This window comes from Thalassophryne amazonica, chromosome 16 (genome assembly GCF_902500255.1).
Source record: "Thalassophryne amazonica chromosome 16, fThaAma1.1, whole genome shotgun sequence".
Lineage (NCBI taxonomy): Eukaryota > Metazoa > Chordata > Actinopteri > Batrachoidiformes > Batrachoididae > Thalassophryne > Thalassophryne amazonica.
In genome coordinates this window covers 36,492,384-36,519,976 of record NC_047118.1, presented here as the reverse complement: position 1 = coordinate 36,519,976, position 27,593 = coordinate 36,492,384, and the positions used below count along the sequence as shown (strand labels likewise).

At 41.9% G+C, this 27,593-nt stretch overlaps 1 protein-coding gene across 2 annotated transcripts in view; it reads left to right on the top strand.

Moving 5' to 3' along the window:
- The window catches only part of LOC117528403 (TLC domain-containing protein 4-B-like), a 124,087-nt gene that overhangs the window by 18,624 nt on the left and 77,870 nt on the right, over nucleotides 1-27,593 (top strand). For both annotated transcript variants that reach the window (XM_034191031.1, XM_034191033.1), the window contains exons 2-3: nucleotides 6,820-6,972; nucleotides 22,723-22,812. In XM_034191031.1, the coding sequence (XP_034046922.1) occupies nucleotides 6,827-6,972; nucleotides 22,723-22,812 (236 nt within the window). In that variant the 5' untranslated portion in view covers nucleotides 6,820-6,826. The remainder of the gene's footprint in view (nucleotides 1-6,819; nucleotides 6,973-22,722; nucleotides 22,813-27,593) is intronic.

Below are 27,593 nucleotides of genomic sequence, written 5' to 3'. Positions count from 1 at the left end.
ACTTTGCAAAAACAATGTCGGACTCTGTAGTTTTCTCTGGGCCCCTCCCCAATCGGACCGGGAGTGACATGTTTAGCCGCATGTTCTCCTTGAATTGCTGGCTGTCTGAGTGGTGTCCAAAAAATGAGGTGGGCTTCATAGATAATTGGCAAAGCTTCTGGGGAAAACCTGGTCTTGTTAGGAGAGACGGCATCCATCCCACTTTGGATGGAGCAGCTCTCATCTCTAGAAATCTGGACAATTTTCTTAAACCCTCCAAATTGTGACTATCCAGGGTTGGGACCAGGAAGGAGAGTTGTAGTCTTACACACCTCTCTGCAGCTTCTCTCCCCCTGCCATCCCCCCAATACCCCATCCCCGTAGAGACAGTGCCTGCTCCCAGACCACCAATAACCAGCAAAAATCTATTTAAGCATAAAAATTCAAAAAGAAAAAATAATATAGCGCCTTCAACTGCACCACAGACTAAAACAGTTAAATGTGGTCTATTAAACATTAGGTCTCTCTCTTCTGTCCCTGTTAGTAAATGATATTATAATTGATCAACATATTGATTTATTCTGCCTTACAGAAACCTGGTTACAGCAGGATGAATGTTAGTTTAATGAGTCAACACCCCCGAGTCACACTAACTGTCAAAATGCTCGAAGCACGGGAGGAGGAGTAGCAGCAATCTTCCACTCCAGCTTATTAATTAATCAAAGACCCAGACAGAGTGTAATGTTATCAGTAAGAAATTTGTCCTGGTTTATAGTGACACCTAGTAGTCATTTTTAACCTGTTCAGCCACATGGTTTAGATACACTGGAGAAGTAGAGAAGCTTGAATCTTCAACTGGACTGGGTTGCTTGAGGCGAGGACGTTTCGCTTCAAATCGCAGAAGCTTCCTCAGCTAAAATTCTTGCCCTGGTGGTCTGACTTCTGTCTTGAGACAGAAGTCTCTACTATGGAAACCACCTGGACAACTGAGAGCCTACACAGAAATACACTGGAGAACATTTTCATGCCTGTGCATTCTTGAACCATCTGCTTGTTTGACGCCTTCCAGAAGTATTGCTTGTAAGTAATGTAGTTAATCTAAGTTTAATGATTCAGTGTTTCAGAATATTGTGTGTTTATGTACACTTTGTGATGCTGTGTAACATAAGCAGCTCACCCCATTACCATTGCTGTGTTGTCAGGTTATCTATGTTGTAGCTATGCATTGATTTAATTACCACTCTCTCAGGATTTTGTACTTTATATTCCGACTTTATTTATGTGAGTTGCCGTGTCACTGAGAATTACGTTAATTGTACTGACAAAGGTAGTTATGCTAAGCCAAATGTTATTTTGTGATTAGTTTCACAGATTCAGTAATTCAGAAGCTGTGTCCAAGACATTCCAGAGTAAAGAAGACTGAACTTTAATCCCCTCCTCTGGCTCATCATTCAACCTGCAATTACTGACTGTTTAGCTATCTGTCAACTCGTGCATAGTTGGCATGCACGTTGGAGGACAGAATACAGAGCTTTAAAGTGGATATAACACTTAAAGACAACATAGTCTTATTACATGTAACAAAGGTTATATAATTCGGTCAACCTAAACATTTTAGGAAAGTGTACGCGGTTCTCCCGTTATATATAACATTTGAACGTCCCGCCACTGAAAAATGTGCACGCCCAGTGACCAGCTTCCCGCTGAGCACCAAGCTTAAAATACGTCACTGGCTGTAGATCGTATCGGCTTGTGCGCCTGGCGGCAGTTATTTACACTTTGCGGCACAAACTTTGATTAAACACAGCTCTCAGGGACTTGTTTGTCGATATGCCTGACCAGTGTGTCACAGCATATTGCACAAACACAAGGGCGAAAGGTTTTAGCCTTTTCAAGTCCAGGCAGATTGATCGAAAGCCACAGTGTTGTGTGATGCACGAAATGTCCGGCTGCCGCTTGCTCCGCTCGCACACGCGTTAGCTCCGACAGCAGATACTTTCCTCTACCGTCTCCATGTTCTCACCTCTCACAGGAACCCATAAAATGTCAACCCCAAATAATATGTTCACAATAATCTTGAAATGGTCAAGGAACTTATGTAGTAAACACGGCGCCGGCACGTAAACACGGCGCCGTTCACTGTTGTTTTCGGCGATCTTTTTCGAAACTTTCACCGTTTATTTCCTATTCTTTCGTGAAAATAACATAACACGGATGAATGCAATGCCAGGCACTGGAAAACGGCAAAAACCCGTAGGTAATGATGGTGGTCCGCAAGTAATAGCTACACTGTCGCGGCTCCGGAACAGTAACAAAGGCGGTAAACAGACGCTCGAATCGAAAATGCTATACAGTAATTAGAGTGTTATAAACAGCAGCAATAAAAATCAAAACCTCCCTTACCATTCCATATTCTGCAGCCTTTCAAAATCCATCAGAATTGGCACGTCTCTTGCCTCTGCTTCGGCTCTGCCATAAACACCGTCGGCGTTATTTTCACTGCCAGAATGCTCCTGGTTTGAATGTTCGTCTGAAAAATACAGCTCCAATCTGCAGGGTCTTATCACTGCTGTGACAATCTCAGGATCTGAGTCAGAAATAATCCACACTTGAGGAGGAGTCAGAAAAGTTCTTGATCTCGTCACTGTCCATGCTGAGGTCCATCTGTTCCTGTTGTCGATCGAACAGACAAAGACTGGACTCTCCATTCTGTGATGTCACAGCATCACGTGACCGTTGAAGGAGCGCTGCAAGCGTGCTTTCCAATAAACACACTTTTGAGAAGCTGTACAAACTTTATTTTTCAGTGATAATGAATAAAAACACTTTCAACTTACTATACTGTATGTATATTTTGCTATTTATACCAGTTTTTCCCTAATTTTTGAAGTGTCATCTCCACTTTAATTCATTTGAAAGCTTGACTCTTAGTCTTGTCCATCCAAATTGGAAGTCTCAAAAACCAGTTTTATTTGTTATTATCTATCGTGCACCTGGTCGTTACTGTGAATTTCTGTGTGATTTTTCTGACCTTTTGTCTGACTTAGTGCTTAGCTCAGATAAGATAATCATAGTGGGTGATTTTAACATCCACATAGATGCTGAGAATGACAGCCTCAACACTGCATTTAATCTATTATTAGACTCAGTTGGCTTCGCTCAAAATGTAAATGAGCCCACCCACCACCTTAGCCACACTTTAGATCTTGTTCTGACATATGGCATATAAATTGAAGACTTAACAGTATTCCCTGAAAACCCCTTTTTGTCTGATCATTTCTTAATAGCATTTACATTTACTTTAATGGACTACCCAGCAGTGGGGAATACGTTTCATTACAGTAGAAGTCTTTCTGAAAGCGCTGTAACTAGGTTTAAGGATATGATTCCTTCTTTATGTTCTCTAATGCCATATACCAACACAGTGCAGAGTAGCTACCTAAACTCTGTAAGTGAGATAGATTATCTCGTCAGTAGCATTACATCCTTATTGAGCATAACTTTGGATGCTGTAGCTCCTGTGAAAAAGAGAGCCTTAAATCAGAAGTGCCTGACTCCGTGGTATAACCCACAAACTCGCAGCTTAAAGCAGATAACCCGTAAGCTGGAGAGGAAATGGAGTCTCACTAATTTAGAAGATCTTCATTTAGCCTGGAAAAAGAGTCTGTTGCTCTATTAAAAAAAAAAGCCCTCCGTAAAGCTAGGACATCTTACTATTCATCACTAATTGAAGAAAATAAGAACAACCCCAGGTTTCTTTTCAGCACTGTAGCCAGGCTGACAAAGAGTCAGAGCTCTATTGAGCCAAGTATTCCTTTAACTGGTAATGACTTCATGACTTTCTTTGCAAATAAAATTTTAACTATTATAGAAAAAATTATTCATAACCATCCCAAAGACATATCTTTATGTTCTACTGCTTTCAGTAATGCTGGTATTTGGTTAGACTGTTTCTGTCCGATTGTTCTGTCTGAGTTACTTTCATTAGTCACTTCTTCCAAACCATCAACATGTCTATTAGACCCCATTCCTACCAGGCTGCTCAAGGAAGCCCTACTGTTAATTAATGCTTCGATCTTAAATATGATCAATCTATCTTTATTAGTTGGCTATGTACCACGGGCTTTTAAGGTGGCAGTAATTAAGCCATTACTTAAAAAGCCATTACTTGACCCAGCTATCTTAGCTAATTATAGGCCAATCTCAAACCTTCCTTTTCTCTCAAAAATTCTTGAGAGGATAGTTGTAAAACAGCTAACTGATCATCTGCAGAGGAATGGTCTATTGAAGAGTTTCAGTCAGGTTTCAGAATTCATCATAGTACAGAAACAGCATTAGTGAAGGTTACAAATGATCTTCTTATGGCCTCAGACAGTGGACTCATCTCTGTGCTCGTCCTGTTATACCTCAGTGCAGCTTTTGATACTGTTGACCATAAAATTTTATTACAGAGATTAGAGCATACCATAGGTATTAAAGGCACTGCGCTGCAGTGGTTTGAATCATATTTATCTAATAGATTACAATTTGTTCATGTAAATGGGGAGTCTTCTTCACAGACTAAGGTTAATCATGGAGTTCCACAAGGTTCTATGCTAGGACCGATTTTATTCACTTTATACATGCTTCCCTTAGGCAGTATTATTAGAAAGCATTGCTTAAATTTTCATTGTTACGCAGATGATACCCAGCTTTATCTATCCATGAAGCCAGAGGAGACACACCAATTAGTTAAACTGCAGGAATGTCTTTCAGACATAAAGACATGGATGACCTCTAATTTCCTGCTTTTAAATTCAGATAAAACTGAAGTTATTGTACTTGGCCCCACAAATCTTAGAAACATGGTGTCTAACCAGATCCTTACTCTGGATGGCATTACCCTAATCTCCAGTAATACTGTGAGAAATCTTGGAGTCATTTTTGATCAAGATATGTCCTTCAATGCGCATATTAAGCAAATATGTAGGACTGCTTTTTTGCATTTGCGCAATATCTCTAAAATTAGAAAGGTCTTGTCTCAGAGTGATGATGAAAAGCTAATTCATGCATTTATTTCTTCTAGGCTGGACTATTGTAATTCATTATTATCAGGTTGTCCTAAAAGTTCCCTGAAAAGCCTTCAGTTAATTCAAAATGCTGCAGCTAGAGTACTGATGGGGACTAGAAGGAGAGAGCATATCTTCATTGGCTCCCTGTTAATTCCAGAATAGAATTTAAAATTCTTCTTCTTACTTATAGGGTTTTGAATAATCAGGTCCCATCTTATCTTAGGGACCTCATAGTACCATATCACCCCAATAGAGCACTTCGCTCTCAAACTGCATGCTTACTTGTAGTTCCTAGAGTTTGTAAGAGTAGAATGGGAGGCAGAGCCTTCAGCTTTCAGGCTCCTCTCCTGTGGAACCAGCTCCCAATTCGGATTAGGGAGACAGACACCCTCTCTACTTTTAAGATTAAGCTTAAAACTTTCCTTTTTGAAAAAGCTTATAGTTAGGGTTGGATCAGGTGACCCTGAACCATCCCTTAGTTATGCTGCTATAGACTTAGACTGCTGGGGGGTTTCCCATGATGCACCCAGTGTTTCTTTTTATTCACCTCTTTTTGCTCTGTATGCACCACTCTGCTTTTAATCATTGGTGATTGATCTCTGCTCTCTTCCACAGCATGTCTTTTTCCTGATTCTCTCCCCTCAGCCCCAACCAGTCCCAGCAGAAGACTGCCCCTCCCTGAGCCTGGTTCTGCTGAGGTTTCTTCCTGTTAAAAGAGAGTTTTCCTTCCCACTGTCGCCAAGTGCTTGCTCATAGGGGGTCGTTTTGACCGTTGGGGTTTTTCTGTAATTATTGTATGGCTTTTGCCTTACAATATAAAGCGCCTTGGGGCGACTGTTTGTTGTGATTTGGCGCTATATAAATAAAATTGATTTGATTTGACAATCCAATCTGCTTTGTGCTCTGGACGCTGTATATAAAATCATTATTTTATAGCAGATTAATCATTTTCTCTGAGTTTGTCTGTTGAAAACACCTCTTATCGCTTCCGGAATCACAGAGGACCATTTCATCTGGAGCTTTTTGTTTCCCCTCTCTCCCTCCTGCACTGCATGAGGTGGAGAACATATTTGGAACAGTGCAGAAGGTAATTATTTGTAATGTTTATATTGTAATGGCTTGGTAAAACAGTTGCATGTTAATTCCTTCTTAGGAGCAGCTTTAAAAGGATGATTATGATAGATTTAACATCTCATTATAATTGTTCAGGTGAGCTGCGCTGTGTGCGCTGACGTACTTACTCGCAGTATTTTTTTTTTTTTATTGTTTGCGCAATGTTCATATACGTGGCTCATTATTCGAATAATCACTGAAATATCTGACAAATCCATACGTGGCTCATTATTCGAATAATCACTGAAATGTCTGACAATTCCATACGTGGCTCATTATTCATGGCTTTATTATTCGGTGGGACCAAAGCTTTATGTCTCAACCCTGCTACTACTCTATTTTTCCTTATGCCTTTAACCTTTGTCTCTCATTCTGCATGTATATCTTGTGTTAGATTTCACAGGTATGCCGTATGCATGTGGGTAGCTGAAAAGCTTCTGTGCACTGCCATCTTGCCACTTCCAAATTCATATCTCATATCTTCATCTACCTTTCCCTCTAATCCTTTGCCATTGTGGACTAGTTGAGTGATGTACAGTTCCTCTTTATCCATTTCCTCAGTTGATGTTGTCCAGGATGGCTGTGAGTCATCGGTTGAACTTTTCCTTATGTATGATCCTGTCTGTGTTTTACTCCCACCCCTCCACCTTCCTCCCTCTTCCCCTGTTGTGTTTAGGTGAGTGATGGAGATGAGAGAGTTGACTGTGGTAGCCGGCAGCTTCGTGGGTTTCCAGCTGCTTTTCTTAGTGGCCAGCCCGTTACTCTCTTCTGCCATCACGCCGGGTTATGCGCAGCTGCCACCCACGAAACTCACTGAGTGGAACTCCAGGTGTGTGTGTCAAGAATTCTTTATTCCAGCGGCCTCCATCCATGTAAAAATGGCAGGTGGAGTTTTTGATTGTAATGACATCCTGCACAGTTCTTTCACATAATTTAAGGCCATTACAGTATTCTTTATACCGCAGGGGTGGTGGCCAAGTGGTTAATGTGCTTGGTTTCAGTTCAGAAGGTTCCGGGTTCAAATCCCACCCCTGCCACATTTCTCCATGTAATGTGGAGTTGCGTCAGGAAGGGCATCCGGCGTAAAACTTGTGCCAATTCAACATGCAGATCCACCTTGGATTTGCTGTGGCGACCCCAAGTGCAAACAAGGGAGCAGCCGAAGGGACTTACTTACAGTATTCTTTATACCAAATACAGGTTTGTTGAAACATGTGACCTGTATTTGCTGTTATTATTCTTCATGCCTTCTGGTAATAATAGCTGAAAGAGGCATTTTAGTTGAATGGTACTGTTGTTTGACGTCTTTTTTTCCTGCTGAAGTTTCATCTTGTTTGTAGGAAAATAATGTTTTGACCAAAAGATAATTGACTCAGAGGTTTAACAACTGAGATGTGTCTGATGTCCATAAGGTCAGAAAATTAGCAAATATAAAGTATGATATGTGCTGTAGGTATTTTTTGATGGTTGATTTATTAACAGTGTGGAGAAGCAAAAACCACTGAAACCTACACTTTTTAAAAAACAAATAAATCTAACATTTCATTGTTTTTACAGAGGGTCTGGCAGCTGTGGTTGCCAGAATAATTCTTTGTCAAAAAAAAAAAAACATGAAAAAGACGGAAAAAAATCTAATTACGTATACGAGGTCTATTAGAAAAGTATCCGACCTTATTATTTTTTCAAAAACCATATGGATTTGAATCACGTGTGATTACATCAGACATGCTTGAACCCTCGTGGGCATGCGAGAGTTTTTTCACGCCTGTCGGTTACGTCATTCGCCTCTGGGCAGTCTTTGAGTGAGGAGTTGTCCACCCGCTCGTCGATTTTTTTCATTGTTTAGGAATGGCTCAGAGACTGTTGCTTTGTTTGATAAATATTTTTTCAAAACTGTAAGGCACAACTGAGTGGACACCATTCAATAAATTCAGCTGGTTTTCGGTAAAAATTTTAACGGCTGATGAGAGATTTTGGTCTGGTAGTGTCGCTTTAAGGACGGTCCACGGCGCCTGACGGCGATCTGCGCTTCGAGGCGGCAGCGTCTCGCCGTTTCAAGTTGAAAACTTCCACATTTCAGGCTCTGTTGATGCAGTAAGTCGTCAGAGAACAGAGAACTTTCAGAAGAAGTCGGCATGAGGAGTTTATTCGGACATTCCATTGTTAACGGTCATTTTGTAATGAAAGAACGTGCGGGCAGAGTCGCATGTCGGGCTGGACCCGACCGCGGGGGGTCGCGACAGGAAAAACACCTCCGTTGGAAATCTTAACGGGCAAGTTGGAACATGCCCAAGCTGTTAAACAATTTCTCAGTTACTCACTTGTTGAAAGCCATTAAAAGCCGCCTGAATTCTACAAATGGTTTTCAACACGGAGGTGTTTTTCCTGTCGCGGCGCACACAGATTTGCCGAGTCGTCACGGAAACGACTCGACGAATTTGCGCGTACGTCTTTCATTAAAAAAATGTCCTTAAACAGTGGAATGTCCGCATAAATTCCTCATGCCGGCCTCTTCTGAATCTTCTCTGTTCTCTCACGATGTCCTGGGTGAATTAAGCCTTAAATTAGGATGTTTTAAGCTCGAAACAGGCCGACGACAGCGCCTGGAAGCGCTGCAGGACGTCCCACTCCGTGGGAAGTCCTTACACCGACAGAAACACCCCATAATCTCTCATCAGCCGTTAAACTTTTCACAGAAAACCATCTTAATTTCTCGAATAGTGTCCACTCGGATATTCCTCACAGGTCCAGAAAAAATTTTGATAAAGCAACGCGCGCCGTCTCGAGCAGCGTGTGAAACAAAGGAATTCAGCCGAGAGGGCGGGACCACATCTCACTCAAGGCCTGCCCACAGGGAAATGACGTCACCGACACGCGTGAAAAAACTCACGCATGCGCACGAGGGTTCAAGCATGATTGGTGTAATCGCATGTCATTCAAATCCATATAGTTAAAAAAATAAATAAAAGGGTCGGTTTATTATCTAAGAGACCTCGTATACTCTTACATAAAACACTGTAAATTTGACAGTATAAAACTGTTGTAATTTACAAAAAAATTAATGAAAGGATAGGGTGAAGGCAGTCTTGAACTAGGGAAACACACTAACTGCTTGCAGCACTGTTTTGTCACGTGAGTTTGTCTCAGAATGTAATGGAATGCAGAATCTGTTTTAGCCTATTGATATTTAGCGTACTTGATTCTAAACAGCTGTGGGGGTTTTTTCAGAATTTATCATATTAACGTACTTTAAAAATACATTAAAATATGCTAATATATCAATCTGACAATTTATCAATCTAATATATCAATCTGACAATTTATCAATCTAATATATCAATCTGACAATCTGACTATTTTCAGAGTAATTCCTATTGTGTGACAGCACAACAATCAGATTGACATGTTGATCCGATGCCAAGCCTCCTGGGGTGGTCCTGAGCAGAATGGGAGCAGCGCATCGCAATGTGTTGGCTACGTAGTTAGTGCACTTGCTTCCAAAGCACAAGGTTCCTGGTTCAAGACCACCCATGTCATTCTTCATGTAATGTGGATTTGTGTCAGGAGGGGCATCTTGTGTAAAATCTGTGCCAAGTCAACATGCAGATCCGTAATGGATTTGCTGCAGCGACCCAGAGTGAAAAAGGTAGATGACTAAAAAACTTACTTAAAATAGATTTATACTGTAAAATTTACAGGTTATTTTGTACAGGTGTTTACATATTTGTTGCAGAATTATCCTGGCAACCACACCTGCCAGTTTTTACCCTTTAAAAACAACTGGTTTGTTTTACAGTGTATGTTTTTAAAATCAGTATTTATAGCCTCTGTTAAAATTTACAATCCTTTTTAAATTGTGCAAAGTTTTCTACTCATTGTGTTCTTTAACTGCTGCCAATCCTTGGTGAGTAGAAAAAATACATATCTCATTTTAAGAAGCAAGGCAATGGGGTGGGCAGTATAATCGACGATAACGATATAAATTTGCCCAACGGTAGGGATTTTGATTATATTATGTAGCGTTTTTGTTGACGTCATCGACTTGCATAATCGGTGAAAACATTGGGCTTTTGTTTGGGGAAAACTGGCCACATCAAGGCATTATTTTGTTTGATTAGTGTCTGTTAAATAAATAAATACGTGCGTCTTGTCTCTGCAGCATGGAATTAGTGAAGTGAACTGTCACGGCAGCTGCTCCTTCAGGACAGAGCTACAGCCACTGTGTCTATTTTTAAAAAAAATGTAACATTCTGCTTTAAATACACAACAAACCTGTCGCAGATCGACAGTGCAAGGCGAATCCCTCTGTTAGATAAGCGCGGAGCGAAAAGAGGCAGCGCTTACAGCTGACATGGTCGAAGTTTCACACACATCATCGTCATCTTCACTACATCATTTCAAATACACACCAGTGCCATGAACAGTGCGTAACATTTTCTTTCTCCCAGCCAGTAACATAGTGATTTCCATAAAAAAATGAACCAGTTCTTCCCATTCTGAATCCTCCTCATGTGTTTCTCCTGTTTACACAGGCGTAAAAAGTGAGAAGAGTTAAATTTATTTATTTATTTATTTAACCTTTATTTTACCAGGTTAATCCCATTGAGATCAAGATCTCTTTTACAAGGGAGACCTGGACAATTTAAAGTTTCCAATCCACCTAACCTGCATGTCTTTGGATGTGGGAGGAAGCTGGAGGGAACCCACACAAAGACGGGGAGAACATGCAAACTCCACACAGAACGGCCACAGGTGGGAATCAATCCCATGACCTTCCTGCTGTGAGGCAACAGTGCTAACCACTAAGCCAATGTGCTGCCCTGCCCCCTTCATTAGAGTATGGGTCCGCTTTTGAAGGCACTTTAAAGACATTTGTTATACAGCAACAATGATGATGATGATGATGATAAAGAGAATGAAGTATTTAATAACTACAATGTCAATCAGGCACTATTCCTGAGTGTCCTAGTTTTACTTTTACATTTCTACACTAAGTGGAATTGATCAGGCATATACAAACTGTTTACTTTTATAAATAGAACAAATTAATAATAATAATAAAAAAAAAACACCCAGCTTGGATTGAAGATGTTTTTTGTTTGCTCGTTTGTTTTCTTATACATGGCAGAGCTGTTAGTGACAAGCATATGCAATGGATTGACTTTAATGTTAGTTACATTGAAATTTCCTCACTGAAGAATATATCACAGATCACAGTGTGTGTGTGTGTGTGTGTGTGTGTGTGTGTGTGTGTGTGTGTGTGTGTGTGTGTGTGTGTGTGTGTGTATATATGTATGTATATATATATATATATATATATATATATATATATATATATATATATATATATATATATATATATATACCTTTACCATCTGTGCTTCAAATGTTACTGCAATATGAATTTAGTCCATACCTCCAGCCCTGCATGATGACAATATTCCATGTTGAAAAAGTGAAAAGAATATTTGCTCCTCAAATATTTCAGCCCAGCTCCTTTAATCATACTTACATTTTAATTGCAGCTTTTAAAATATGCGATTGAATGTGGCAATAAAAATGGGGTCTTTGAAACGTAAGGATTTGGAATTGTAAGCTGGCACAATTTGTTGTTTGAGAAATTCGTCTCGGGCAGCGTTGCCACAGTTACTTTGAAAAGCTACTTTATACAGTTATTTCATTAGCAGCTGCTGACAACTTGTCGGCAGCTGCTGAATGTAACTAATTGTCAAGCCGGGCGACAGCCTGGCACCAGGAGCGGTTGGACCCGCAATACAGACTCCCAGACTTGACTTAGGTGTAAGAGAAAACGTGGTCTTTATTTCAGGCACAGGTTCGGTACACATGTGGTCAGTCAGCGTGGCAGAGGTACCAACAGGATCAGGCTGAGATGCAGTCATAAACAAGCAGGGTTCAGAGGCACAAGCAAACACCGACATCCGGGATGAGGCAAGAGGCATGGTCGAAGAAAACAGAGCAGGATTTGTAACACAGCGAGACAGAAACCAAGACTATGAAGGGGGCTGGAAAGTGTACAAGACAACAATCTGGCGGTGTGCTGTGAGACAGTAAGGGCTTAAGTAACAGGTGATGTGAACAATGTGCATATGCAGACTAATTAGGTAACAAGGTGCAGGTGTGGAGGGAAGATTCCAGAAAGGGGGCATGGCTAGTAGACAAAGATCAAACACTGTGCAAGAGAGTGATGTGAGGCGCAAAGATACTTGGGCTGGTGTAGGGAGTGTGAGTGAGGTGAAACAAAGCAGACAGAAACAACGTGAGAGACATGGGGCAGGTTCAAAGAGTGTGAATGAAAGAAAACAAAGCAGACAGAATCAAAGTGAGGGAAAAACATGAAGTCAGGTGCAGGGCGTGGAGTGAACATAAATAACTGGATGTGAGTGCAATCTAAGAACAAAACTGAAAAGCAAACCAGAGCATTACAAACACAGAAGATAAACTTCATAAAAACTGCACTGAGAATAATAGAAAATAAAACACTAAGACAAAACTAAACTAGAACAGACTAAGAAACCAAAGTGGCAAAACAAATTAAAAATAAAACAGAGACTGAGATAACAAAACCTGACACTAAAGCACAACAGATAATATAACAAATGAGAGGAACAAAATAAACAAGTGGTAAACAATGAAAACACAAACTAGCTGAACAAAACAAGAACAGAACTGGACAATGGCTAAAGGATAAAAGTAGCAAAGAAACAAAGTGACAAAGCAAAATGGAACATAGAAGAAACACATGATGAAAATAAACCACTAATAAATCAAAGCGGGAACAGAAGATGCAGCAAAGAAAGGGGCAAAAAAGGGATCAAAGCCTGGATCAGGGCCGGTCATGACAGAACTCCCCCCCCAAGGCGGCCAACCCCCGGAGGCTGCCACAACAACCCCCCCAAAACACCGCACACCCCAGAAAATGGGCGGGATGGCAGGGGAACCCAGTACGGGGGGCACACAGAGACAGGGGGCACCCCACCAGGCCCAAAAGGCTGGAGACCCTGAGGAAGACCGAGAACACGACCAAAAACAGGCCAGGGAACCAGTGGGTGAAAAACAGGGCGAAAAACTGCAGCAGGAGGTCGGCCATACGATGGGACCCGGTGCGTGAAAGTGTCAGGGGACCAACCTAAGACAGGGTCCGGGGGGTGACCATGAGGTTTATCACAGTGCATAACAGAATCAGGGACCCGACTATGGGGGGGCATTGGGCTTAGGGGTGGAGTCAGCGGCATCAATGAAGCTAGAACGACGGTCAAAACATTTGGGACCCCCTATAAAGGGAACCAACCGCCTAAAAGGGATACTCCTTAAATGGGTAAAACTGTGAAACAGGGGGAAAGCAAAGCCCAGGCTAATCCATAACCCCCATAAGAGGGTAAACTGTATAAATGGTCCAAATTCCAATGTCCAATTTGACGCCAATCAAAAGAGTATGGACTCAGCAGAGATTTACATATTTTTACTAGAGCACCAAGGTGAGAAGCAACAGGGAGTATATGGGAGGTGTACATGGGTATTAAGCAAAAACTGAATAAGTGTTGCACCCACTTGCATGACATGGAACACAGGTAATGCAAAGAAACCTCATCTGAAAATGAGCTACCACTGAAAAACCATTCCTTCAAAACACACAAAAAACAGCTGACCCCTCCAGATAAAGTCAAAACGTGATCAGGACAGGGAATGTAATTTGAGGACGAACGAAAGGACTCAGCACCTGCATAAGTGGAGTTATATTCTCTAAAATGACCAACATTCTCCGGGGAGGAATCAGACACCGACATAAGTCTGTAGCCCAGCATTAAACATATGAAAATCATTCATTTCAGCAGTGACTTGTATGAGACACATTTCAGAACTCGATGTGGCAAATTTAACACATTTTCAACAATTTTGCAAGAAACCCATCTCAGTTTCAGACGTGACGTCCTTAACAGATGTTCAATTGCCGCACTAAATAACCATGTCAGATTTTGACATGATGCCTTCAAGTAATTTCTAACAGATTCACTGGCATGAAAACAGATCACCATTAACCAGATGAAAAGCAAAAAGACACTAACCATCCCACAGTTGTTATTCTCAGAGGTCGTCTTTGAGATGAACGCTGGAGCGCCAAGAAGGTCCTCTGGACCGGCTGCCCTCATCAGCTGCATGTGCAGGTGAATACGCACTCTCAGGTGCTGCTGCCGGTCATGTCAGCGGGTGCGTGGAAACCTTTTCAGCAGCCACCGAGGGTGAATCTGCAGTGGAGCACATGGAGGCTGAGTCGACAGCAGGCGACGGAGAGGTGGAGCGGGCCAGTAAACACACGGCCGGTGTGACAGAAGCAGCAGTTTTGCGTGACGTCACCAGCAGTTTGGCGGCGTCACACACGGAAGCAGATTCAACTGCAGGTGACAGAGAGGCAGAAAATAGGCTGTGGATGATTCAGTAGATGATGAAGACAACGTGAACGTAGGGTGCGCCAAGACGGGATCAGCTGACACTGCAGAGAGAGCTGTGTCAGGTGACGTGGAGCGTGCCGGGATCAACACAGCCGGCGTCGTTGAAGCAGCTGATCAGAGTGACGTCACCGGCAAGGCTGCCATGAGGCTCGCGGAAGTAGATGCGGCTTCAGGCAGCAAAGAGGCCGGGCAGGCTGCAGATGACTCAGTGGATGAAGGTGACGCGGTGTGCATCGAGATGGAAATAGCCGGTGCTGCCACAAGAACCGAGCCCGCTCCAGGCAGTGCCACTAGTGTAGCTACCACTGTGTGTGCTGAGGCGGAGCTGGCAGGTGCAGCCGAGGAACTGGAGATCACCGCAGGAGAAGGTGTTGAGGCCTTCCCGGAGAAGATCACTGGAGGTGACGAGCATGTTCCCAAAGGCTCTACTGGCGGTGGCATGGACAAGGACTGCCCTGAAGGACCAGTGGATGTGGCCACCAGAGAGTGGACGGGTAAAAACAGAGCTTTAGTGGTCCTCAACGCAGCCATCTCTGAAGCAGGTGTCGGTGGACTGGGCGCAAGGAGTCTGTGTGGTCCCAGGACTGGGGCCTCCCGGGGTGGGCGCGCTGACGTGCTTGCGCCTGAGATGAGCAGTTCTACAGGATCCAGATTGGTGAAAATCACTTGATTCCTCCGTGGAGCAGGCTTGGAAGGGGTCTGGAGCGAGACTGGCCTCAGTGGCTGCATTTCTGGACCTGGAGGCAGAAGGTAAGTAGCTGGTTTCTGTGTTGCTGCATGCTGAGGGGTGATGGCCACGTCAGAAAGCGTGATTATGCGAGGTTCTTCACTGTAGGCAACAGTGATATCTGATTCAAACCAAAAGTCCATTGGGTCCTCAATACACGGTAGGACCAAACCCTGCTTATACTGCGCTTTTATGTTAATCAGTTCAGGGAAAGTGGTTAGCAATTCAGGCTCAGCTAGGAAAATCTGGTCAAGTGCCAAGAAAATCCGCCGCTTACTCCACTGACCTTGACAGTCCTGAAATTCAAAAAATAAGTCTTGTATTTTAAATAAAAATGTAGCCGTGTTCTGAAATGCTAATTGCTCTGACTCAGAATCTTCTTCCTTGTCAACATCTGTCCAGTCTGACTCGTCGTCCTCAGACGGCAGGAAGGCCTCCGGGTGCTTCATCCACTCTGGCCGCTTTTGTTCACAAAAACAACAGGGCTGGTCATGACACTAATAAGGTAACTAGTAATCTAACTTGGTTACTCTTAAGATTGAGAAGTAACTAATAGTTAGCTAGTCTTAAGAGTAACCAAGTTAGATTACTAGTTACCTTATTAGTTACATTCAGCAGCTGCTGACAAGTTGCCAATGAAGTAACTGTATAAAGTAACTTTTCAAAGTAACAGTGGCAACACTGGTCTTTTGATCACATGTAGAACTCTGCGTTGTTAGACTTTCAGTCCAAAAGATTCTTAGGCTCCTAATACTCAAAATATTTTTTTATTTGAGACGAGGGTTTCAGTAAGCCCCCTTTGAAGTTTGAGTTATTGCATTATCGTTTCCATCCATCCATCCATCCATTTTCTTCCGTTTTATCCGGAGTCGGGTCGCGGGGGCAGCAGCTCAAGCAAAGCCGCCCAGACCTCCCGATCCACACACACCTCCCCCAGCTCCTCCGGGGGAACCCCAAGGCGTTCCCAAGCCAGCTGAGAGATGTAGTCCCTCCAACGTGTCCTGGGTCTTCCCCGGGGCCTCCTCCCAATGGGACGTGCCCGGAACACCTCTCCAGCGAGGCGTCCAGGGGGCATCCGGAAAACATGCCCGAGCCACCTCAACTGACCCCTTTCGATGTGGAGGAGCAGCGGCTCGACTCCGAGCTCCTCCCGAGTGACTGAGCTCCTCACCCTATCTCTAAGGGAGCGCCCTGCCACCCTGCGAAGGAAACTCATCTCGGCCGCTTGTACTCGCAATCTCGTTCTTTTGGTCATGAGCCAAATCTCATGACCATAGGTGAGGATCGGAACGTAGATCGATCGGTAAATCGAGAGCTTTGCCCCCCTACTCAGCTCTCTCTTCACCATGACGGTCCGATACAGCGACCGCATCACTGCAGATGCTGCACCGATCCGTCTAGCAATCTCACGCTCCATCCGTCCCTCACTCGTGAACAAGACCCCGAGATACTTAAACTCCTCCACTTGAGGCAAGGACACTCCACCAACCTGATGAGGGCAAAGCACCTTTTTCCGGTCGAGAACCATGGCCTCGGATTTGGAGGTGCTGATTTTCATCCCGGACGCTTCACACTCGGCTGCAAACCGTCCCAGTGCACGCTGAAGGTCCTGATTTGACGAAGCCAACAGAACCACATCGTCCGCAAACAGCAGAGACGAGATTCTGTGGTTCCCATTATCATTACCATTATCGTTTCCATCAAATAATATTTAAATGAAACTATTGTAATCTGAATATTGTTCAGATAAGGAGTTAGAGTTTTATTGTGTGTTTAACATAATAAATCTATTTTAGATGATCAGCACATACCTTCTTCATATTACTCAGTGCCCCACTTCTTGCTGTATTGTCTTCTTCTCCATTTTTCATGGGAGGGTTACAGCACCACATACAGGTTTGGCATATACAGTGTTTTCAGTGTCCCACAGCTGACATGAAATGTTATTAAAGTAGACCTGCATTGAAATAAATGTGGTCAGATCTCAGAAAGAAATAGCTGATATGTATTTATAAGACCCTTATGAATGCCGTAAAGTAAATCTGCAAGCCCAAATTTGTAATTCAGCGGAGAAATCTTCGTTTAAAAATTTGGCCCTCAGCGAAAACTGTACATCCGGGTCATTGCAGTGATGTCCGGCAGAAGATGGAGCGCTCCCGCCTTCAGTCCGACCCCGCATTGAAATTGATTTATCTGTTAATAATGTTACTGTTATACACATCCTGGTTTCAGCATCCAAAAGTAAGCTGCAATGAATACGAGATACAGCTCTGCATGCTCAGATCAGCAGCGAGCGACATCGACAGCGGGCGACGTTCTTCCCCGACGCCTTGCTCTCTGCCTCCGCTGCGCTTAGTGAGTCTGCGTGCTCGGTAAACGCCGAAGCGGGCCACTCAGATCGCCTGTGTCTGCTGTGCAGCCGCATCACCTCTCTGTCTACTGAATGGAGGTGCAGCCAACTTGGCAAAAGTCCAGAGACTACACTCGCTGTTTTGATGCGGAGCAGCCGGTAACACCTGTTGCTGCAAGGACAGACTTTCCGCAGCGCCGCACGTCTCGGTAATCGGAGCCGCAGAGCTCCATGGCCGCTGAGAGAGGTTTATATCTTTTTCATGACTTGGATTCTATGCGGGTCCCGCCGCCGTACCCCGCGACGGTAACACCAGAGGCGAAAGACAGTAGATTTTCAATGCGACACCACTCAATCAAACGGGCGTATGAAAAAGTCCCCCAAAATAATTTTCAAGCACAAATAAAAGAAATGTGTACTCACCAAACGTGCCACAAGACAATATGAAGTTTTAAAAAAAGTAGATCCTTCCGTATAAGACAAGAAAAAGGTGCAGATGCAAACTGATGTAAATCCACAAATTACAGTTGGCGCGCGCAATGCATGCTGGGAATGTCTCGGCAGCGTCCCGGATGTGATGACAGTTTTGCGGAGGGCTAAATTTTAGCTGTAAATTTGTCATTTTTAAATGAAGATTTCTCAGTTGAATGACAGATCTAGGCTTGCAGATGTACTTTACTCCATTCAGAAGGATCTTATGTGTAAATGTAAGTCATTTTTTGGTCCAAAGATCTGACTGCATTTATTTCAATGCAGGTCTACTTTAATTGGTTCAGGTACGATATTTTTTTGTTCTATCCAGTTCAGGAACGTCAGTTTTGATGAAACCCAAAACTGGAAATGTTAAAATACCACTCCTGTTCGGAACAAACCAATTGTGAATAAAGTTTGGCTCAAAGCCCTGGAGAGAGAGTTTTATTGTGTGATTAACTCTACATTTAGGCTAACACTCACTCACTCACCTTCAACCGCTTACTCCAATTAAGGGTCGCAGGGGGCTGCAGCATCGGTTTCTGTTTAATCCACTAGATGGCGAATGAAGCCTGTGAGCTGTTGCCAGCAGCCGCTATCTTGCTTAGTGTTATTCCGCGTTGTCAGTCTTTAGATTGAATAAAAGTTGATGATTCACTGACTTAAACTTGGGTTAAAGTGATCTGAAAATGCTGTTTTGTGCAGCGACAAGCTGACATAGGATTATCAGCTGGTTAAATAAAGGTTAAATAACTAATAAATTGTGAAGTGAGCTTTCATAAGTCTGTATTATATGTAATAGAAATGATGTGGGGAAAATTACTAAAATTGCTGAATAATGGTTAGAAAATGATTGGTTTTTTGGGGGTTTTTTTTGCGTCGATCTGTATTCTGAAAAGTAGTGACTTCAGTTTTACTGCCTGCTTTGCCGTGATAAATATCTCACCATTCATTTAGTGATTCATTTAGAAGTTTCATAAGTCTCAATTTATCCATTTTTAATTAGCCTTTTTAATTAGCCTTGGGATTTTTATTCACACCAGGTTTAACATCCTGAGGTATTCTGCAAATTTATAGAATGGAAATGCTTTTTCTCTCAATTTGGTGGGTCACATGACAGTCACTTTGACATATAAGAGTATACACAAATGAGATTAATTTCTCTGTGATATACTCCATATTCCAGCATAGTGTTCTCAGATTTCTTTCAACTTGGTCCACAAATTATTGAATAATCTTACTTTCACCCTGGCTGGCATGGCTGTTTCATTTTATTTATTTTATTTGAAATTTACAGTGAGAAGCGCTCTGTAAAAGCAGCGCCACACGTGGGTTAAGAGCCGTCTTTAATATTAATGTCTTTAATATGAAGCAAGCTCGCAAAGCTCTTACTTTCACCCCTGATTATTTCCCATCTTTAACTTACTTCATAATGAAATTAATTAAGGATCAGGCTAGTATCTCATGTCATGGCAGACATACTGGTGTTATTTTCTATTTGGACTGGGAGGAACAAATTCATTCAAGTCTATTTTATAACTAGTCTGATCCTTTACTGTATTTGTTTTGGCAAGTAGTGGCTGTACAAATGTGGGACTGAGTTTGAATAAATGTAACAGCATGGAAAATGCAGATTTATGGTGAAACTCTCTTGAAAACATTGATCATGCCCACACTGATTTCTATTTATGTCCAGTTGTCAGCCGCTAACCAAGATTGTGGCGCTCTGGCAACAGCCAGCAAATGAGCAGATAGGCCCGGTCCTCCAGTTAGTGAGTAAATGGAAATCTATGGGCTGCAGCCTATCCGAGCAGTCATACAGTTTGAGGCCGGGTACTCCCTGGACAAGACACCAGTATGTCGCGGGGCTAGGTCAGTACTTCATTCTTCAAATGTATAAACAATCTAATAAACCGGCATAAGTGTCATCGACACAGCAAATTGTCATGCTAGGTTTGTATATGTTTATTGTACACAATCATGGTTTAAAAAAAAAACAGTTCCAGCTCAGTTAGTAACGCAGGCACCCACTAATTAGTGGGTTCAGTTCTCGGTCATGGCTGTCCAAAAACACTGAATGCCAGAATTGCTTATTCTTGGGAAACTTTGAACACTCATCAGTCTGGGTGAGAATGAAGACAAAAACCAGCTGTTTTTACAAATATTAATTTATTGTTGGAGCTCATCTGTAATAATAATATTGTACGATTTTATTCTCACATTTATTTCAGCAGTTCATTTACTGTATATTCAGTCTGACAACAGTACTTCAAAATATTTTTCCTACGTGTGTCAAAATTCAAATGTCTTAATATACAGTATTTTTGAGTAGCCTATCGTATTGTATCAGGAAATTTTGCTGTAAGCTTTATAGGGCACATATCATAGAATATTTTGGATGGATAAAACTGCATGCTCACGAACAAGCTGACCTCTGTTAAGATAACGCCACCGTTTTGGCGATGTACCTCTGCTGAGACCCTGGTGGGCCTCAGGCCAACTCCTCATCATTACACACAGCTACAGTGGTGAAAATAATGACTTTTAGGCAGAGCGCAACATTCATTTCTGAGTAAAAGCTGCAGTGGAAAAGTTCAAAGGGCAACCATTTGTAGCTGTGCAACATGTTATTAGCCCCCCCCTGCTTATTTGTTCCTTTCTCCCTCATTTTGTGAGGGAGAAAGGAACAAATAAGCAGGGAACAAATCAGTTTCTCTCTTGTACTCTTTGACTCTATTCAGAGATAATACTCTATGGTTTACATTAGCTTGTTTGTCTATATTTAATAGTGCTGATGTATTGGCCAAGGAATAACAGCCCATAATGAGTCAAAGGCCAGACCATAACGGTTCAGTTAAGAGTGGTCTACAATCACATAGCAGTCACTATGTTCTGTGGGTAACAAGCATTTGAATGTAAAGACAAAGGGAGAGAAAATATTTCCAAAGTAAGAATGTGTTGTACTGTATGTCTAAAATTGGGCAGAGGTGTGTGAAATAAAATAGGTCCAGTCTGGGAGCATATCGATGCTCTGTGTTGCTACATCCACTACACCATGGAACCACTCTGGACCGGCAGCCACCTAGACAGACAATAGGTCTATAACCACTTCGCCAAAGTAACAATCTATCTGCCACAACCATGTAAAAAGTGGGCATGTCCTTGGTGTTTTCCAGTTGCTGAGGTCCTCAACTCTGAGGCATCTGTCTGCTGCATCATGCCCACAGAATTATGTTCTCTCAAAAGGCATGTGATACTCCTTATTTGAATCTCTCTAAGTAACTGTTGAGGTGACACTGGTACTCTAACACTACTCAAGCATTCCCGGTAGCAAAGACGTCCAGTCATTAGTTTAGGTTGCTGGTTAGCATCCAAGTTTCACAACTATACAGGCAGACAGGAAGCACCAGGAACCTTAAAGCCTTGGACCTTTCTTCTCCAGCATAAGTATCACCATAATAAAACACCTCTCTCCAGGGCCCTCATGACTCCATAAGCATGTCCCAGGCATCTCTCAGCTTCAAAGGCCAAGGACTCAGAGACATGAGCATCACTGCCGAGATAAGCAAATCTCTCTAGAAGTCAGAAGTTCAACAGTTTTCACTGTACTCAGATACACTACTGATGACTGAGTCCAAGGCGTCATTGAAAGCCTGGATCTTAGACTTGATCAAGGGCAGTCAGAGCAGCACTGCGATTCAAGAGCTGCCATTCGTAGATTCTGCAAAAATCATAGCATTGTCTGCAAAGTGACCGTCTGTGGACTTTCCTTTAACGACAAATTACCGAAGTCACCGGTAGTTAATAACCGTGCTCAACATCCAGTCCATGCAAGGGTTGAATGTAGTGGGAGTCAAAACAGATCCCTCCCAAATGTATCTGCTATAATGTCCAGCTACTTGTTTGGGATCCTGCAATTTAAAAAAAAGCCGTATTATTAATTAATGTTCTTCCTTTTTTTAATTGTCTTTTTTCTGCAGTGAATATAGTGCATTTACTGGGAACGAATATCAGCCAAACTGTTTGTTCCATCTTTAGATGGCTCGTACTGATTTTTGCTGCCAGAAGTTATAATAGGCTCATCCACTCATACAGTATCTGCTCTGCATTGCCAGTCTTGGCTAGGGTTCAGGCTTGCAGCTGTGGCCTTAGCACTGGACCCGTTGTGCTCCAGGGGCTGTGTGGTGGTGACAGTGGAGGAAGTGTGGTTCTGACAGAGGAGCGATAAGAAACACTGGGCCACAAGAGTACCTCTTCAGTGTCCCAGATAATAAGTCCAAAGGCTATATGTGTTGAACTATCTGGCCTGGAATGCTTTTTTGGGGCACTGAGGAGTAACACAGTTGTGATTACCTACTTTATAACATGCATGCACCAATGATCACGTAACAAGACAGAGATATATGAAGATCCCTCCATTTTCCTTCCAAGTTTCACTGCTGTTAGAAAAGGGTTTTCCCTCCATCATCCCTGATATTTGCCCATTTGCTGCCCTGTTTTTGACATTTGATTGGTAATGTCTTATTCGTCCAACTCACTGTCTTTGTGTGTATCCACTCCCAGATTGGTGTCGACTGTGCACGCTCTGATAGTGGGACTGTTCTGTTTGTACATCCTGTGGTTTGATGATGCTGTCAACGCCAACCCTGTCTGGTAAGGACCAGAAGGCAAAAGAAATTTCGACATGATTTCAAAATAATGTTAAACAGTTGACCTGTTATTTGCATGGATCTTGCAGTGGGGGAAAAAGACACACACATAAAAGGGCAGTCCAACAACTTGCATGTTTTACGCAAATTGATGCAAATTAATTCTTTGTGATTCAGTGATAGAATTACACACATGTAACCACTTTCTCAAAGTTACTATTCCAAATGAGTTTCAGGATTACCCAAACCAGAGGTCATATGAACAGTTAAAAGGTGACTTTGTACTAGTGCTTAATAATAGGTGTGTCTTTAATAAGTTCTTCCCGAAGAACCATTCTAAATATCCCCTATATATACTGTAAGAAGTAAGTCCAGGATAGGCCCTGGGGCCACTTGGTGGGCAGTACTTATTTCCGAATTCCGTAGCGTGAAGCCAAAAAGAGTCTACGACTCCCCTACCAGGCTTGGGGAGTAATGGAATACATGTAACGGCGTTACGTAATTAGGATACAAAAAAAGGTAACTGTATTCCGCTACAGTTACAGAAAAAAGATGTATTCAGATTGCAGGTATATTTAGTAAAAATGGGGATTTTTCGCAGGATTACAATTTTAATGCATTTTATGATATTATCTGTATATAAAATTTTTTTTTCTTTGAAACGAAAACGTCCCTTCATGAACAGCGACATGACATCTCCTAACCGGGCAAAATATTGATGAAGTACCCGGATGTTAATACATTTTCAATGGAGATCCGTGACTGGACACACTCAGAAAAATGCTGGCAAAATACGTGTTAAAAAATGCCATTTTGACTTGATATTGAGCCAGTAAAATTAAATTACATTAAATTATGTCAGGAAAGTATTAAACGTACTCGGACACACACACATTCCCAAATATTAGTGTTGAAAGTTACACGGATCTGCGCTGTTCAAGCTGCTGAGGTGAGGTGTCCTGCAGCAGCTGCTGTTCAACGCAGCGCGGCTCCTAAAGCCATTACAATACATTTATATACATATTATATTTTTACACAATTATCCTTTATTGACCGAGTTTCATTCATGAAGTCAGTGGTGTGGGTACACATCTCTGTGTGGGTGTGACTGTGAGCGGCACCGTGCGCGGGTCATTATAATCTCATTATTTTAAGGTGCAAATTAAAAAAAAAATCCCCAGTCTTGTCAAACAGTTTTAATCACTAACGACAAGTATTTTAACTAGACATTGGTCTAGCAGTAGAAAATATCAACTAGACATAAGTGAAGCGTTAGTGGTCCGTGTCATCGGGCGACACAGGTACGGCAGGAGACATACAGCTGTTTATCATCCAAATATCACAGACAAACTGACAAGAAGAACCAAAACCACTTACTTATGGAAAGAAATATTGTCTCCCTTGTTCCTCCATTTGTGGCTTTGCCAACGTGCAGCTTTCCAGCATATTCCACCTGTTTCTTGAACTTCTATGCACGCAAATCACTAACTTGCCCGGAATTAAAATGGCGACCATGCCTCCTTACTGACAGTATTTACTTAATGGTTTTCATTATGCTTTTGTTCTTATTTTGAAAGTTCAATAAGTGGACTGATATGTTAAACATGGTGCGAATTTGCTGAACAAGTAGTAGACTTTTTTTTTGTTTGTTTTGTATATTGTTCTGCAAGCCACTTTTAATTACAAATTCATCCGTACACCGCCTGAGTTTTCATTATCCTTCATTTGTTTGGCATTTTTTGTTGAAAATTTAATAGGTGAACACTGGGTGTGTTTAAAACAATATTGTGGCGCTCTTAATTCATAATGTGAAGTAAAACAGAGCATACCATGTAAAAGAAACAGTTTTATTTTTGCTTAATAACCTGTACTATGTGGTCAAGACTATTTATATTTAGTTTCGTTTGTCTGTATTAGCATATTTGATATTGGAGTAATACAGAAGTAATTGAAAGTAATATAATTACATTACTTTAATATTATGGTACTTGGATTACGTTACTGATTACATTTTTCAACAGGTAACTAGTAACTGTATCGGAATACATTTTTAAAGTAACCCTCCCAACCCTGTGTAATACATATACATACATACATAAGAATTCACAGCACTTTGCAAAAATAAAAAAATAAAAAACTTCTTATGTCATTATGGGATGTTGTGAGTAGAATTTTGAGGGGAAAAAAATGTATTTACTCCATTTTGTAATAAGGCTGTAACAACAAAATGTGGAAAAGTGAATACTTTCCGGATGCTTTGTACTCTAAAACAACAGAGCCAGCCTGCAGTACCTGCTGCATTGAGTGGACTTGAGCTAAGATGAGATGTTCCGCTCAGCCGCTGTCACCCAAAGCGAACATGCTCCAAATTTACAGTACTTTATGGCTTAAACATCTTAAACTGACAAGTTATAATTAAATAAATACAATTTCACCGGCATGCAGTTGTCATGGTGGAGGAAACTATCTTTAGAGATCAAAACTGCTTTTTGTACCAGTTTGTAAAGATGTTTATTTCTGCTCTGAAGTTGGACTCTTTAACATGGAGTATTATGGAAAAGTGCTCTGTTTTGGAGCCAGCCTCAAGCGGCCAGTCAAGGAACAGCACGTCCACATTCACTTCATCTTATGGTATTGGGGTTTGCTGCTTGGTTACTCCCCAGCCAAGGCCACTACAGCTGTGTGAATTAAGATTATGCAGCTGGAGACCTCTTTTGCAAGGGAGACCTGGATAATTATAAAGTTTCCAATTCACCTAACCTGCAAGTCTTTTAAATGTGGGGGGAAGTGTTTTGTTTTTGGGGGTTTTTTTGATGACGGCGCGTTCAGACGCAGCAGCTTGCGGTCTCTTTTAAGTGCTTTTAATTTCATTGTCATGCACAGTATTTTTTTCTGGTGTCATGTACAATGATAATAATGAATTCTATTCTATTCTAAACCAGTGTCTTTGGCAATGTCTAGATGAAAGACACAGACAGGTAGCATGAGCAAGATTCAAACCCAGATCTATATTGTAGGCCAGCTCCATATCCACTGAGCTTGCTACTAAATAAGTATTTGGCCCACATTTTGACCGTGGCCTGTGAGCTTGACTTTTAACTTGTGTCATTTGTATTACAATTAGATTTTGTTTTTAAACTATTAAACCCATAAATGCACAGTTAAGTACACTATTTCTATTGGGTTGAAAGCTAACAAACAAGTTATTCGAGGACAAACCTGTGTCACATTTTTCTCTTCAGACCAGCAACCATGCTAGCTCACAAAGGAATATGGGAAACTGATTACGGCATAAAGATCTGTAGGTTTAACGCCTTTGGAGCAATGTAGATGGTGTTCTCTTTATCAGAAAGGAAGAAGGGAGAGCCAGTCTGACCTCAGTGGTCTCAGTGGACAGAAGTGCAGATTGAGTGGCTCTGGCCTTTGATTATTGTCTCTCCTGGCTTCTCTGTTCTCCATTCTCTCTGTTCCTGCTGACAGTGTTTGTTGCAAATCATGTTGTAAATCATAAATAAGAGAAGAGGTAAAATCTTTTCCCCATTTCTGTCTTCTCTTCAACAACTCAATCTGTTTTCTTTCAACAGCTCTCACATCTTTCTTATATTTACCAGTTTCTCTTTTCCACTTCACTCTCCCTTTTTACTTTCTTTGGCTCTGAACCAGAAAGACTAGAATTCCAAAAACAAGGCTTCTTTTCATTGCAAACAGCCTGGTGTCTCTCTCCCCCCCCCCCCCCCCTTCTCACTCACCTTTCTTAATCCTCTCTCTTCGTGTGCACCCCCCCCCCCCCCCCCCATATTCCTTTCTGAGCCTGTTGCAGAAGCAATCTGCATCACTGCACTGTAAAACCTGATACATTAGTCAAACATTTTGTGGAAACTGATCACCTTCAAATATTTAAGCATCAGGAATTTTGTTTAAGTGAAATAAACTTGGTAGAGTCGTGTTGAACAAACTTAGTATTTTTCGAGTACATTGCACTTACTCATACTAATCCAGCTCCTTTTAAAATGTTCAGTGTCACCAGATTTGGCAATTGAAACTTGCAGTCAGAAATTATTCTTTAGACTTAGAATACAAACCCCATGTTATTCCATCAGGTGAGCACATGGAGGGGGTGGAAGTCTCCCAATATTAGTGTTCTAGGGTGGGGTTGAGACTCGGGCAAGTTGGGATTTAGTGTCTTTATCAGATACTTTTACATGCAGTTGTACCAAGCGATAAAACCTGGTGCAGAAAAATAAAGCAAACACGAAAGTGCCAACCTGTTGTAGTTCCTAGGATGGCCACTTGAGGCTGGCTATACAAGTGAGTCACTCCTCATAGAAGACCATGCTCAAATCACCAACTTTGCAGCAGAAATCGGCATTTTTACCGCAAAATACAATAAACAAAAAAAACTGGTTTGGTCCCTCTTGCTAGTTTCCTCGTTCATGACAACTGTATGTTGGGGCCGCGGGGTGGATTTAAGCTATAGAGTCATGCTCAGTGTGTTCATAAAGTTTTTCTATATACTGGAAGGGCATCCGATGTAAAATTGTGCCAAATACAAATGCGGATCTGGTTGTATCCGCTGTGGCGTCCTCAAACTATCGAGAGCAGCCGAATAGACAACAACGTTGAGCTTACTAAATAAAAATCACACACGCGAGCATACACCTACACAGACGCCACTTCAGTTTTAATATATAGATGATTTACTGTCCCCTGCTGGAATGACGTGCGAGTCCAGAATGTTGTTATCAACGTCCATTGTTCAGTGTTGCTAGCTAATATCCATAGTTT